Consider the following 17,051-nt stretch of genomic DNA (forward strand, 5'->3'; position numbering starts at 1 on the left):
TTCAGGAAGTGTTCACCCATCAATATATAATTATGCGGCATACGCCGCGGGTTGGCTAGTTGAAAATAAAGTAGAAATAATAAAAAGGTCAGAAAGAGGTGAAACTCCATCATTCATTGGCAGAGTACTTGGTTACAGTCGGTCAACAATAACATTTATTAAAGTAATGTACCTGTTCCGACTTACATACAAATTGAACTTAAGTACAAACCTACAGTCCCTATCTTGTACGTAACCCGGGGACTGCCTGTACTTATTTTATTCATCCATCCATCTATCTTCCCCCTTGTCAGGGCAATAGGTAGCAACATACAGAAGACAGGAACCCACCCTAGACAGGATATCAAATCACTGTAGGCCAAAATGATTCACACACCTACATAGTTACTTAATCCAGGGCCAATGTAGATCTATCAATTAACATGTTTCATGTTTTTACCCATTAGGAGGTACCCACATCACTAGAGAAAACTAATGAAGACAGGAAGAAGGTGCAAATCCAAATAGATCCTCACCAGTTATTATGATACACAAGTATGACCTGGTGTCACAATGTTTTATTTATGAGATAACAAGATAAAAGGTACAATATACTACTTCATAATATAAAAATATTGGGAAATCAAAGTACTACCACCATCTTTAATAACACAAACCTGGGGTCACGTTTATAAAAATATGTACCGTATATGCAACTTTCTACGCAAAATCTTGATGGGAGAATGTGCTTCTATTTACAGCAGCTCTGACCCATCTGTAATGAACATTTTTTGAGAAACTGGGAATTGACAACACCCTTGATCAAGCAGGAAAATGTAGCCAAGCCGTCTAAATGATGACTCACACAGAATAATTCATATCACAGAGCCATTATTTTAATGTATGTTGACTAGACAAACATATTAAACCTCAAAAGTGATAAATATTATGTACAAACTTTATTTTAGTTCCCTATAAAGAGGGCCAATTCTGCACATTTACATTAAAGTTTTTTTGGCTTTTTGTCAGTTTATATTGGCTACCTGTTGTCACTTCTCAGGGAACTAGCTGACAGGTCAGGATTATCTTAGTGAAGCTTCACTCATGCCCGCCGTGGTGGAAGCTGGTAACCAAGCAACGAGGCACTACATTCAGTTTTCATTTGGTGTGTGTACGTACATAGAATATAACAGGCTTTTGCCTATATAAATAGGCAATTTGCAGCAGTATCCGGTTTTCTGAACTCATACTGCAAAAAGAGCACCTAGGATGAATGAAACTACTTTTGTTAGCATTAAGCAGTCACTGTACATTCTATTAATGCAAAAGTCATCTGTGATTCCAAAACAAGACTGTGGCTCAGTGGCCTGGATCAACCCAGGATTTGTTTGTTTTGAGGCAATATAGCTTTTGCAGACAAGAGGGTGGCGTACATGGTATAGGCATACGTGATGCAGACATACATGGTAGCTGGCTCGTTGGTAAGGTAACTAACTGAACCCCCAGTTTTTCACATAGCCTATACTATTCACAGCACAAGCAATTGTCATTAAATGTGCCAAGTGATAGTAGGCATCTGCCTAGGTGCCCTTCCCTATCCCCAAGAGCACAGAGCACACCATGCAGCACATGTTCTTAGCACACTCAGTTGCACAGTGCAGCAGGCTGCGTCATAAGGGAGGTTGCTGTACCAACCAATGAAGGTCTGCAGCATTCTGACTGAATATGTATAAGGTTGATTACCAAGCATAGTCCATGTATGGTTGCTTCAGGTTGGAACTGGATGAGGTTCAAGGCACATTGACATATGCACATCTACAAGATGGCTGTGATTTATAAAAATCAAATTGTGTAGAAATGTGTTCACCAGGTTTTATGAATCACTTTTTTTTGGCATAGGCATATTTTCACGCTTGAATCAATGTAGTTTTATAAATGAAACCACAGGTCTCTTGCTTGAAAAATAGACAGTCCATGATATTCTAAGCTCTGTCCACCAGAATCAGTTGCCTTACATCTGGAATCTCACAGGGTATTCCATTGAATAATGTTACGGCTCAAATATTTTTCAGCATGAAAACTGCTGAAAGTTGCTGCTGTAGTTTTCTCCCAACATATTTCAAGGTAAGAGAAATGCTCTTAACTTCTAATTCCTTCCTACATTTCACTTTCAATTCCCACATAACCCTCTACCCTCATTACTGGGTTTTAGTCTTTTATTCCATACTAGCCAACCCGTGGCGTAGCATACGCTGCATAATTATTTATTGATGGCTGAACACGTCCGGAAAGACACAGTTATCCAAATGGGGTGGGTTTGAGGATACAATTGTAAGTGATTGAAAAGATGGAACTCTGGAGAGAGCAACATACAATTGTCCATAACTGAAAACTGGTTTTGGCAGATACAGGCATATCTTTTTGAAAGTTTGGCCCTGTGTCTTATTAATTATCATTGCAAAGGCCAATCTTACTGGAAATTGTCTCCGTGTAAAAGTAAAAGGCAAATTTGAATCTGATGGGTTCTGTCGTTCGTATCCCATGGTCGGACGACTTGGTGGATTATACACTATATAGAAAATCGGGCGAAACCTAAAAGAATAATGAAAAGTCAACATGGCTCAGAGGTGCATGTGGACTGTAGCAGAGACGAAAGCGACTGAGGCGGTGTTTGGCGGGTTATTGCGTCCGGGCACTTGAGCAGGCAGTGTGAATGCCTCGAGAGCGAGGGTGGACGCGGGCCGGGGAATAAGGACAGTTTGTGAGTTAGCAGCTCCGATAGTTTTACACTCCAGTATTTTGCGGTAAATGCTGGTGGGCAGGCAGGCGTTCTCGTCGCATGGTCTTAGAGTTGGTGGGTGGGGCTCTGTGAGTTGGCAGGCGTGGCTATGTCGTGCATATCCCATGGTTGTCTTGCGTGCCCTGGTCGGCTGCTTAGTGAATTATATATATAGATGCACTACATTGTCCGGATCCTCTAATTAAACCTCCATTTTATTATTATATTGAAGATTCTGGCATCATTAAATTTTGTACAAACATTAGGAAGTTTTTCTTTACGCAGACAACCATACACACTTGGAACAAGCTACCAAGTAGCTTGGTAGACAGTAAGATTTATGGGCTTTCAAAACTAGACTTGACGTTGTTTTAGAAGAATTAAGTGGACAGGACTGGCGAGCTTTGATGGGCTGAATGTCCTGTTCTCATCTAGATTGTTCTAATGTTCATCTGACCTGCACCAAAGTTTGCCTTGGTTACTTCTCATTTTATTAAAGTTGCCTCTGTATTAGAAAAGCTCACTTTAGACCCAGTTATTTATGTATAATACTAGGGGGCTTCGCTCAAACAACTCGCACACCCCTGCGCTACATGCCAACCACCTCGCGTCTCTGCTGCTCACGTTGTGAAGAGGGGGGCTGAACACACCCCAAGAAGACGTGATCGCTACTCCGACACCCCCTCTTACACAGCGATGCAATGGGAAACATATACATTTTTTTTACCTCCTCTTTGCTGAATCAGCTGCTGGTTTGCTGCTGCTGCCGTGCCACGTGATCTCCATTTTACGCTGTGCACTTCTGTCATTTTACCTACAGGTGCTGGTCATAAAATTAGAATATCATGACAAAGTTGATTTATTTCAGTAATTCCATTCAAAAAGTGAAACTTGTATATTAGATTCATTCATTACACACAGACTGATGTATTTCAAATGTTTATTTCTTTTAATATTGATGATTATAACTGACAACTAATGAAAGTCCCAAATTCAGTATCTTGGAAAATTAGAATATCAATTAAGACCAATGCAAAAAAAGGATTTTTAGAAATGTTGGCCAACTGAAAGGTATGAACATGAAAAGTATGAGCATGTACAGCACTCAATATTTAGTTGGGGCTCCTTTGGCCTGGATTACTGCAGCAATGCGGCGTGGCATGGAGTCGATCAGTCTGTGGCACTGCTCAGGTGTTATGAGAGCCCATGTTGCTCTGATAGTGGCCTTCAGCTCTTCTGAATTGTTGGGTCAGGCGTATTGCATCTTCCTCTTCACAATACCCCATAGATTTTCTATGGGGTTAAGGTCAGGTGAGTTTCCTGGCCAATCAAGAACAGGGATACCATGGTCCTTAAACCAGGTACTGGTAGCTTTGGCACTGTGTGCAGGTGCCAGGTCCTGTTGGAAAATGAAATTTGCATCTCCATAAAGTTCGTCAGCAGTAGGAAGCATGAAGTGCTCTAAAACTTCCTGGTAGATGGCTGCGTTGACCTTGGACCTCAGAAAACACAGTGGACCAACACCAGCAGATGACATGGCACACCATACCATCACTGACTGTGGAAACTCTACACTGGACCTCACGCAACGTGGATTCTGTGCCTCTCCTCTCTTCCTCCAGACTCTGGAACCTTGATTTCCAAAGGAAATACAAAATTTACTTTCATCAAAGAACATAAAACTTTGGACCACTCAGCAGCAGTCCAGTCCTTTTTGTCTTTAGCTCAGGCGAGACGCTTCTGATGCTGTCTCTTGTTCAAGAGTGGCTTGACACAAGGAATGCGACAGCTGAAACCCGTGTCTTGCATACGTCTGTGCGTGGTGGTTCTTGAAGCACTGACTCCAGCTGCAGTCCACTCTTTGTGAATCTCCCCCCACATTTTTGAATGGGTTTTGTTTCACAATCCTCTCCAGGGTGCGGTTATCCCTATTGCTTGTACACTTTTTTCTACCACATCTTGTCCTTCCCTTCGCCTCTCTATTAATGTGCTTGGACACAGAGCTCTGTGAACAGCCAGCCTCTTTAGCAATGACCTTTTGTGTCTTGCCCTCCTTGTGCAAGGTGTCAATGGTCGTCTTTTGGACAACTGTCAAGTCAGCAGTCTTTCCCATGATTGTGTAGCCTACAGATCTAGACTGAGAGACCATTTAAAGGCTTTTGCAGGTGTTTTGAGTTAATTAGCTGATTAGAGTGTGGCACCAGGTGTCTTCAATATTGAACCTTTTCACAATATTCTAATTTTCCGAGATAACTGAATTTGGGACTTTCATTAGTTGTCAGTTATAATAATCAACATTAAAAGAAATAAACATTTGAAATACATCAGTCTGTGTGTAATGAATGAATCTAATATACAAGTTTCACTTTTTGAATGGAATTACTGAAATAAATCAACTTTGTCATGATATTCTAATTTTATGCCCAGCACCATATATTCAATCTCTTTTCGCTTTTACCTTTTCATCAATATCGCATTGAATTTTGATTCCGTGGTTGGAAATACATCGTGACAACGCAATGTATAACTGCTCACGAGTGAAAATAGTTTCTTTTTCTCTACAAGAAATGTGCCTGACATGACCATGCAGGACTTTTCCAAATCTCTTTGCATAAGCTGTTGTCTCGCAGGGCTTATGGCCCCGGGTGTGGTTACATCGCATGGCACAAAGACTTTCTTCCAAGATTTGTTTTCATAATAGAGAGATTTCCACTAACCATCTCCATGTCAATACATAATTGATAACATAAATTTTGAATTGTTGAAACTGGGGTGCAGTGAAACATATCACATTTATGTTTTAAGCTACATCCAACATGTGGACACTCTGAACTTGACCACATTATACTTGGGCACCTTAAGAGCTATATAAGACGTGCTAGAATTGAATATCCTTGTCCAGTTATGCAACACCTATTTCATCTGGTAGTGAAAGTAGGCAGGCCAGGAGAGAGAGATAGGGAAAGATAGACAGAATTTATTAATCCAGGAGGAAACCATAGTGTTTCAGCAGTGTCTTACACATTAACAGTTCGACATCCACAAAAATTACTCAGAATACAGTAAAGTACAAACAAACAAATATTGTATGTCCATAATAGAATTAAAATGAAAATTTTCAAAAAGTTGGAAGAACATCTTCTAGCCACAGAATAGTATCTCTCTTTTTGCCCTGCAGTGTCACTGACGATTCAGAGCTCAGTCACTTTTTCGTTATGGTGCATAAGCCACCTACTGGTCATCTGATTTGCCTACATGTCTCTATAGTCCTTGCTCATAATGGTAATAACCGTATACATCTCTCCATTTATACAACTATGGGTATGCTCACTTTAAATTCTCATTAATGTATATGCTTGAAAGTAAGAAAACATCACAAACCTTAATAGCAATAAAGTGAATAATTGCAACTTTTATTTTAGAAAATACTTTTCTACAATGGGCACAATATCAAAGTGAATCAAAAATACAGACATGTAATATTTTTTTTCTAACACCTGGATCAAGTATTTTGCCCTAAGTCAATGATGGTGATTGAATTAGTCACTTTGTTGCTTACAGTCCAGCATCTTGGCCAATATAATACACTGTTTCTTGTTTGACTCTTTCATCTCATGATAGCGGCAGAGACAATAACCATAACCTGGATCTTTGTACTCCTCTACAGCAGTGGTCCCCAACCTTTTTGACAGCAATGACCACTTTAGTAGATAAATAATTTTTCGGGGGGTTTGGTGGTGGTGGTGGGGGGGCAGTTTTATACACAATTTACATAACATTTCTATTATTATTAAAGTTATTAAGCAGTTCACATACGTTTGCAATCTGAGATTTTTCTTCTTTTTTTTGCATATAACAAAGACATATGCTTTACATTTGCCAATCCAACAGATTGCACATCACAAACATTAACACTGCTATCTTTTTTTTGTGTCTGCCGTTTATATAGGAGGGTGACAATGAGTTAAATTCCAATGGATGTTTTTCAAATGTTGACAAGCAATAAGCAAAATGAATCACTGAAAACCACAGACAACAAAAACAGCAAAAAAAAAAAAAAAAAAACTATGAGGAAAGTTTGAAGAAAGAGATTTTTTTACAATGTTTCTGTTTGGGGATCTTTGTGCAAACGTGCAAAACTGAGCTGTGACCACAGATCTAACTGCTCTGTGGATGATTCGTTCAAGCATTTCAAGGTCACTTCGTTGTAATGAAAGCATCTGTTGAATGTACTTCATAGTAACGTGATTTCTATAGACTCATGTCATATGGGGAAACTGTCGGGACCATAAAAATACTTTGTTGTAATATTCTCTCACCTCAGTCTCTCTCCTCTCTCTGCACCGCTGCAAAGCCCCGCCCGCCAAGCGTTCTGAAAAGTCTGAGTGAGTCGCCGTTGCCGGCAGTCAGACGGCTGCGGACCGGGGGTTGGGGACCCCTGCTCTACAGCACCCAGAAGAAGTTGTCACTTACTTCTCACTTTTTTTAGATTTGAAAGTGCTCTAGTAAACAACCCTAACAATATTGGGAAAGTAATAAGAGATTCAAATTTGTCAAATCTAAAGTGTCACACATAAGCTGTACATAGGTACAAGGATGCATGCTCGTCTTTATAATATAGGAGAAAAATAATACAGACACAGGGAGAATGTGCAAATGCTTAAACTGTATCTTATTTTCATTGAATTATGTAATTTTCTTATTATTGTCCACATACCCTTATACAAATTTTAACTAAAATCTTTTTTGATTGTTTTATAACATGTCTCATTTTCTCAAACTGCAAATGAAGTTCAGATGTTTTAAGCGTACTGACAAATGTCATATGCACAGTTCTTCAGATTTAAAGTGAGGTAGGCTGCAACTGCTTTAGAGTTAGTATGTGTGATGTAGTGGTCTCTGGTGACAGGTGCCATTTTTCTCTGAATATTCTGTTTTAGAGAATGTCCCATTATATGCTGATTCATATTTTCTTGTTTAGTAGACTTTGAACCTCAGCTCTTTGACTTAGCATAAAGGAGCGTAATTAACATAAACATGCATTATACACTTTAATCACACGCAAGTGTTCTTTATTTAGAATCATTCTGAAGAGAATTTGTTGCACCAGAGCTCACCTACATATGTTAATGCAAAGAGGGAAGAAATTTTTGGAATCATTTTGTTTTTTTAATTATACAATAATTTAAGCAGTGGTCTTGAAACTCACTCCTGGGGATACCATGTAGTTATAGGTTTGATCCCAACAAGTTTAACAATCAATGAGTCATTTTATTTCTGAATGATTTTATTTAATTAGTTTTGTTTTCCTCTTGTTCTGCATACAGAAAATGCACAACAATGGGTTTTTAAGACATTTAGAAATAGGTGTAAAGTTGCTATAGCTTTAAATGCTTAAATGTATTTTGTTGTTTTCCTCTTTGCCTTTTTGTGCAGTTTGTTACCTTAATTGTATCATAATAATGACAATTAACAACAAGCAGAGCAGACACCCTGGCAAACAACACTCAATGCTGAAAGATTGTTATCTACTTCAGCGTCAGACCTTCTAACATGCTCATTAGTATATAATGGAGTAAACAACCAGAACACCTGCAAAAATAGAATGAAAATGATAAAATTTTCAAACCCAATTTAAAAGAATTCACTAAATAATCCCCATGTAACATACATAAATGCTTATAACATTCCATTAAAAATTTATCATTCTTAGTTTTGCAATTTCTACATTGAGCCTGAAGAAGTAGCCTGAATTGCCTCGAAAGCTTGCATATTGTAATCTTTTTAGTTAGCCAACAAAAGGTGTCATTTTGCTCGACTTCTCATTACAAAAAATAGAAACTGAAGTAACAGCGAGTCCAACTGAAAACAGAAGTTGATTGAAACGAAAACCTGCAGCCACATTGAGTCCCCAGGACAGAGCTTTAGAACCACTGATTTAGGCATAGCAGTATAATTTTTCTTCATTTTAAATTCAAAGACTTGTTATTGTTCATTAATAAAAAAGAATAAATTGGTGAAATGTATAACCATACTATATTAAAGTGGCCTAGGTTTGAATCTCACAAAGAGCACAGTCTGTGTGAATTTGAATGTTCTCTCTGGGCTGATATGGCTTTTTACTCTTGTAGTCCTTTTTCCACACACATCTCAATGCAATGCAAGAAAGTATGGGTATGTGTGTGCACAAGTGTACCCTCCAAAAGACAGTCACTTCATCTGGGGCTGGTTCCTGCCTTACAAAGTAGCCAGAATATAATCCACTTCCATTTAACTCTTAACTGGAACAGGTATTTAAAACAAAAAAACAAATTGATGGACACACTATAAACTAAAATAGAGTTAATACTTCAAAATGTTTTAGAGCCAAAGCATTCACAGTGTTAACTACCCAATATTTATAAAACATCAAAATCCTGTCTATTTTACAATGAACTTTAAATCCATTCATTTTCTTACTGGCATCATCTAATACATGGTTGCAAAGAGCTGAGACCTGCTGCAAAATCAAAAAGGTGAAAGGCAGTAACTCACTGTGAAAAGGATGTAGATTTTTCAAAACTGATTCCAGATTGTTTTCCTTTTTTATGATGTGTGAAATTCTTGTAGTACAAAACACACTTATTTGTAGGCCAATGATGTACGGTTTCTGGAATTTGTAACCTGTTTGTCACTGGCAACAGGGAAAACAAAAATAAAATGCTAGGGCCCATGTAATCTAGTCATCTATTCGTAGACTGCTTTTTGGAAAACTGCAGTTTCAGTGACAGAAAGGTTTTTAGCGACAGATTTTTAGTTCACAAAATGAGCTCCTTTTCAGTCACTCTTGACTGGTGATCTCATCAGACCCTCTTCTAATGCAAGGAATCTTGGTGTCATCTTTGATTCTTCGCTTTCCTATTCCGCCCACATAATAATTCATTACATTTATATAGCGCTTTTCTCAGTACTCAAAGCGCTACCCACACAGGGAGGAACCAGGAAGCGAACCCACAATCTTCCACAGTCTCCTTACTGCAAAGCAGCAGCACTACCACTGCATAAACCACATTAAGAAACTTTCCTACTTTCACCTCCGTAGCATATCCAGTATTTGCTCATTCCTCTACTTTCTAATGCTGAGAAACTTGTCCATGCTTTTTGTAGACTTTGAACAACTGCTCTTTTACTTGGCATAAAGGAGTCTATTTAACATAAACATGCGTGAAACATTTTAATCACATGCAAATGGTGTCCATTTGTTTATAATTATATGTATACTTTTCTGATGCTGAGAAACTTGTCCATGCTTTTATCACATTCCACATCAATTATTGCTCTTTCTAATCTAATAACACAGCTGCAGCTGATTCAAAACTCTGCTGCAAGAATCCTAACAAGGACCAGTAACAGCAATCACAAATCCCCTATCCTGGTTTGGCCTCCACTGGCTCCCTGTGCCTTACAGAACTGAATATAAAATTCTACTATTAACCTACAAAGATTTAAATGGCCTTGCACCAGACTATATCAGTGACCTTCTCCATCACTATGCTCCTGTTCGCCCACTAAGGTCCTCTTATTCTAACAATCTTCTTGTGCCCCATTCTAACCTGCACTCTATGGGTGACGGAGCCTTTAGCTGTATAGTACCCACACTTTTGAATAACCTGCATAAATTAATTAGATCAGCTGACTCCTTTCATTCTTTTAAAAAACAACTTAAAATTCATCTGTTCAGAAAGGCTTTTATCTTAACCTGACATTCTGCCTCCTCTTTCAGTCTTACTCTCTAACCAGATGCGCAGTATAATTTGTGTGTGTGTTATATCACAAATTATGTTGTTTACTAGGCTTTTATTATTGTCTTTTTTTTCTATGTAATGCCTTTGTATATCCTATATCTATCGGTTTTAATGTTCTGTTCAGGAAACATCTGTATCCAATGTTACATATACTTGCTGTTTCTTTATGAGACTCTGTGAAGCGCCTTGAGCATGGGAAAGGTGCTATATACATAAAATTTATTATTATTATACAGAACATTCAACCTCGGGCGGCACGGTGGCGCAGTGGTAGCGCTGCTGCCCCGCAGTAAGGATACCTGGGTTCACTTCCCGGGTACTCCCTGTGTGGAGTTTGCACGTTCTCCCCGTGTCTGTGGGTTTCCTCTGGGTGCTCCGGTTTCCTCCCACAGTCCAAAGACATGCTGGTTAGGTGCATTGGCGATCCTAAATTGTCCCTAGCGTGGGTGTGTGTGCCCTGCGGTGGGCTGGCGCCCTGCCCGGGGATTTGTTCCTGCCTTAAGCCCTGTGCTGGCTGGGATTTGCTCCAGCAGACCCTCGTGACCCCTGTGTTAGGATATAGCGGGTTGGATAATGACTGACATTCAAACCTGTAATGGATTTCCTTTAACATCTTCTTAAAGACTGAACGATACTCGCTGTTAGTTTCTTCATAGGCTCGTAGACAGATGTGTCTAACATTATCTCTTTCAGTGCTTGCTATACAGTGACCTCAAACAGCATGTGTGGCATGCCAAGCCACGTCTTTATCTTATGGTGACACTCAGGTAGATAAATTACTCATACACTGCAGCTGTTCACGCGCGTGATTGTGTTGACTTCTGAAAATTCATATTACCAAAAAGGTGACATATAACGCATTGGGAAGATGAGGTTTTCTTCGACAATCTTTACATATCTTTGCCAACGCCTTTACGGATGGCTGTACCGTATGCCGAGACCTTCAAATCGCTGTAATTTTCGTAAACGCGCCGACAAATAAAATGCAGTGGGTCGAGTAAAATACTACGCCAACGCTGCGTTCCGAGAATCCCCCGCCCCATTTTACGGTGGGACATTCTTATTATGCTAACATTGATCTATTCATTGAACTCGCTTATTCCAATTTTCAGAGCTGCGGGGAGCAGGAGTTAATATCGGCAGTGTGGAAGGCAAAGTGAAAACAAACCATGGATGGGGCAACTAACTGGTATTCATCTTGTCAGCAAAGCTATGTGTATTGTAGTATAGCTCAAAGCTTGATAATTACCAAAACCATACGCATTCAGATGTTAAAACGAGCCTAAGTCGCACCGTGTAGTCTTATAACTGATATATTTATTTAACGTATATAACGCATTCATTTTTTAACAAACGCCGTTACACCACGCAACCTGACATATTTGCCAACGGTCAAGTCTTTCCTCAAATACAAATTAATCTCAATCGTAATACTTTAAAATGCATTTATGGATATTTTAAATGTAAGCTCTTACATTTACTTCAGTAATAACCCCACTTTTTCATCTTTCATCTCAACGTAACATGCTATAATAATTGACAAAAAATAGTTTAGATTTTTGCTACCGTAAATATTTAAATAGTTTTGACCAGGGAAACGACAACTTTTGCAAAACTTTCATGAAAAACAGATATAAAGTAATCACCTTCCACATAAAGGCGCAAAACGTCTGACACATGACCTCGCGGAACGTTCTTGACATATTTTCAAATTAAACCACACCTACCTTGAATATTTTTTCAGGGAGCGTTTAGGGTTAAAGGCGCCTTCTTATTAGAGATGGCTTTTAATACTCATTTTGCATGTTATTTCCTAGTGGTTGAAGTAGACGTCTATTATTACCTGGTGTGTAGCACAATTGGTTTTCTTTTCCGTCTCACAATCAGTCTGTCGCGTTTCATTGGTCAATATTACCGTTCGCGTAGCGGGCGAAGGTTGAGTTCCGCCCAACTGCTTCCTGCACTATGCATGCCTTCCGGAAGGTGTGCTTGTTGTCTGTGGGTAAGCCGACTTTTACCCTGCAGACTGTTAGGGGTATCTAACGGAGGAAAAGTGTCGCCCAACTTTGTCGAGAGTATTAGGTATTAAGTTCAGACCTTGTTCTGGCTAGGATTCAGAAAGGAGGGGGCGTAGCTTAAAAACAGAGTTTCTAACTGCATTTACGGAGCAAGCGGGTTGGTAAACACAAGGCGACGGGGGGAGTCATCAAAGGTAGCGCCTCCCCCCACCACAGAGTAACTTAGAAGCGCCAGCGACTACAGGGGTCACACCATGGAACCCCCGCCACCGAAAGGAAAGAGCCAAGGCCGACTACTCGTCTCCACTAGCCTCGATGCCAAGGATGAACTAGAGGAGGTAAAGCAATGGCGCCGCAATGAGGGAAGGGGGTAAAGGAGGTAGGAGAAACGGACAGGCAGGCAGCCAGCCTTAGGGCCTTAGGTTATCAGTCCGGGGCTCCTGCATCTTTAATCGTTTTGAAATCTACGCTGTGATCCGTCTCTCCTCCAGTATGTGCATCGGGGTCTGCAGCCCAGTGGTACCAGAAAGCAGGCACGCAGTCTTGAAGACATTTGACTGAAGTGTGGGACAGTACCTAGAGGATACTGAACTTGTCACGCGGCTATGTTCTGATTGGCTGGCCAATAAATCTTACGTTTTAATGTATTCCATTTATGGCAGGTCACAAAGGAAACCCCCAGCAATTAATTTGAGGAAAATTAGTAGTTCACGTATTGTTCCCAAATCACCACTGATTTTTATTTTTTTCTTCTTATTTACTTTTAACATATGCCAGTAACTACATCAAACTCTGAACAAATTTTACTTTTATCAATATTCAGATTTATTTTTTACTGATGCTACATTGTTTTATTACTTTATTGATTCTGTTTTGCAGTCATTTGCCCCATCACGAAAAGCTAAGATTGCACATTTGAAGGTTAATTTTTTTTCTTGTAAACCCATTCTCTGACATCTCCTTCAAATCACCAAAAGATTAATAATTAAGTTTGTGTCTATTGACCAGTCCCTGTGTTTTAGAGCAGTATCATATTAAAATGTAGCCCTCTGATAACTAGTCTCAGATTTGAATCCCCTGGGGTGTTACCAAAATCTGCCATACATTTTATGTAATACATTTTAATAGCATGCTGTATATTTAGATGCCCAGGAGTGTACGTAATACACGCATGTAATACATACATGAAATTAAATAGGGTGTTTTTGTTGTGACCACTTCCTCAAGATGTTTTACAATTATGAACTGTAGTACAACTGTTTACACACTAACAATTAATTCACATGTCAATGACAAATTTTGGTCAGGGTCACATGGTCAGTCAAACCCCATAACCACTAAGCCACACTTGTGTCTGGCAGTATACCTTGAGTTGGAGAGGTGCACCAAGCACTGTTGGTTTCTACCATTTGTTCTACATTACCTATGTATGCTCCTGCTCCCCGCAACTCTAGACTGGATAAGCAGATTTGAAAATAGATGAATGGATTAATGAGTATTTCACTTTCCATGTTGTTATAGTGTACACTGGAGTGTTTTTTAACAGAAAGCCAAGTTCTAAATAAAATGACATAGAAGAATAATTTCCTAAAAAAGTCCAGTTGACTTTGTTAGTTTTCCTTGATCTTTTGGGAAAATGCGATAACTTTAATTTGCTCAGTATTTGATTCGAATGCATTGTTTGATAGGGAAGTGTCTTAAAAGTATACTTGCATAGCAAATATAGCTGGGTATAGATGAACAATGTGGAGATATTGAAATTAGTTTTAATAAGTAGGTCTTTCAGTACATATATTAAAGAGAAGATTTTATTATGTAAGAGATGTGCATTTCTATTACATTGAGAGTTAGATTTTTTCCTTTTTAAAAGTGATCTTTACATTGTGATAATTCAATTGAAAGTGCAAGTTAAAGTGAACTAAAAGCTGCTATTGGAAATGGGTGTAATAAGTGTGCAAAGATTTATATGAGCCTCCTTTCCTGAATTATTTTTATGTGATGCATTTTGAAATTTTTTCCATGTTATACAGTATACAGTCATATGAAAAAGTTTGGGAACCCCTCGTAATTCTTTGGATTTTTATCATTGGCTGAGCTTTCAAAGTAGCAACTTCCTTTTAATATATGACATGCCTTATGGAAACAGTAGTATTTCAGCAGTGACATTAAGTTTATTGGTTTAAAGAAAATATGCAATAGGCATCATAACAAAATTAGATGGGTGCATAAATTTGGGCACCCCAACAGAGATATTACATCAATACTTAGTTGAGCCTCCTTTTGCAAATATAACAGCCTTTAGATGCTTCCTATAGCCTTTAATGAGTGTCTGGATTCTGGATGGGGGTATTTTTGACCATTCTTCCATACAAAATCTCTCCAGTTCAGTTAAATTTGATGGTTGCCAAGCACAGACAGCCTGTTTCAAATCATCCCATAGATTTTCGATGATACTCAAGTCGGGGGACTGTGACGACCATTCCAGAACATTGTACTTCACCCGCTGCATGAATGCCTTTGTAGATTTCGAACTGTGTTTTGAGTCATTGTCTTGTTGGAATATCCAACCCCTGCGTAACTTCAACTTTGTGACTGATGCTTGAACATTATCCTGAAGAATTTGTTGATATTGGGTTCAATTCATCCGACCCTCGACTTTAACAAAGGCCCCAGTCACTTAACTAGCCACACAGCATGATGGAACCTCCACCAAATTTGACAGTAGGTAGCAGGTGCTTTTCCTAGAATGCGGTGTTGTTCTTCCTCCATGCAAAGTTCTTTTTGTTATGACCAAATAACTCAATTTTTGGCTCATCAGTCCAAAGCACTTTGTTCCAAAATGAATCTGGCTTGTCTAAATGAGCATTTGTATACAACAAGCGACTCTGTTTATGGCGTGAGTGCAGAAAGGGCTTCTTTCTCATCACCCTGCCATACAAATGTTCTTTGTGCAAATTGCACTGAATTGTAGAACGATGTATAGATACACCATCTGCAGCAAGATGTTCTTGCAGGTCTTTGGAGGTGATCTGTGGGTTGTCTGTAACCATTCTCACAATCCTGCACATATGCCGTTCCTGTATTTTTCTTGGCCTGCCAGATCTGGGTTTAACAGCAACTGTGCCTGTGGCTTTCCATTTCCTGATTACATTCCTTACAGTTGAAACTGACCGTTTAAACCTCTGAGATAGCTTTTTGTAGCCTTCCCCTAAACCATGATACTGAACAATCTTTGTTTTTCAGATCTTTTGAGATTTGCTTTGAGGATGCCATGCTGTCACTCTTCAGAGGAGAGTAAAAAGGGAAGCACAACTTGCAATTGACCACCTTAAATACCTTTTCTCATGATTGGACACACCTGTCTATGAAGGCTTAACGAGCTAATCCAACCAATTTGGTGTTGCAAGTAATCAGTATTGAGGAGTTACATGCACTCAAATCAGCAAAATTACAAGGGGACCCAAATTTTTGCACAGTCAGTTTTTCACATTTGATTTAATTTCATACAACTAAATACTGCTTCACTAAAAATCTTTGTTCGGAAAACACCTCAGTACTCAGATGTTCTTAGGAAATGAAAGACATACCACTGTTATCTTTTTTGTTGAAAGTAAATTATTATGCAGGCTGAGAGGGGTTCCCAAACTTTTTCATATGACTGTAAATACACATACACAATCTTTGTGCCTTATACTATTCAGTATTTACAAGTTGGATTATTGAGTACTTGTGACACAACAAAAACTCAGTGTTCTGTGCCAATCTTAAGATCTTAATGGGTATATAGTGAAAAAGGGCTTAAAATCTGCAAACTTCAATTTTGTAAAACAGTATTGTAAAAATAACTGTGTACTGACTTCAATGCATTGACAGTATGTAGTAATTACTGAGCATGCAGGAGCTACAATTTATGTTGTATTTTCATAGCACAACCTGGATTGACTTCATTATTTTCCTAAGAGGTTATGCATTTTAGCTTTGTGGTTGCAACAGCTTATAGTTGTAGATATAAGTGAACTTTGTCCAGATTTCAGGATTGATTCTACCATAAAAGGTATGTATGAGTTAAACCACATTGTTCAGAAACGATACTAACATGCATGTCTGCATTATGCAAAGAATATTCAGGATCACTTCTTTACATGGATCATCCTAAAAATGTTTCTGTGACTGTGGTAAGAAACCAGAGTCTCTAAAGGAAATCTATACAGGCACTGGGGGCACATGCTAATGTCAAGCAGATGGTATTGCTTTCTAAAGTGACAAATATGTTCTGTCTTCGAAAGATTCTTTAACCGACAAGCAGTCGGAGTCTATTTGTGGAGTGTTTTTAAAAGGTAGCTTTGCTTAGCACAAATGATAAAATTGTAACAGTAATAAGATACAAAATAGACTAGTATAGTCTAGAGTAGTATACTGTAACATATAACAATTAAAAAAGCATTAGGTTGTTCAAAACTATAGTATAGCTGATACATGGATTATGTGACA

General features: G+C 38.8%; 1 protein-coding gene across 1 annotated transcript in view; it reads left to right on the plus strand.

The window, feature by feature from the left end:
• The first annotated feature begins 12,497 nt into the window (after nucleotides 1-12,497).
• The window catches only part of ints3 (integrator complex subunit 3), a 163,486-nt gene continuing 158,932 nt past the window's right edge, over nucleotides 12,498-17,051 (plus strand). Inside the window, exon 1 of the mRNA XM_051922213.1 lies at nucleotides 12,498-12,898. Coding sequence (XP_051778173.1) covers nucleotides 12,815-12,898 — 84 coding nt within the window. The 5' untranslated portion in view covers nucleotides 12,498-12,814. The remainder of the gene's footprint in view (nucleotides 12,899-17,051) is intronic.

Source organism: Erpetoichthys calabaricus, chromosome 2 (assembly GCF_900747795.2).
Source record: "Erpetoichthys calabaricus chromosome 2, fErpCal1.3, whole genome shotgun sequence".
Lineage (NCBI taxonomy): Eukaryota > Metazoa > Chordata > Cladistia > Polypteriformes > Polypteridae > Erpetoichthys > Erpetoichthys calabaricus.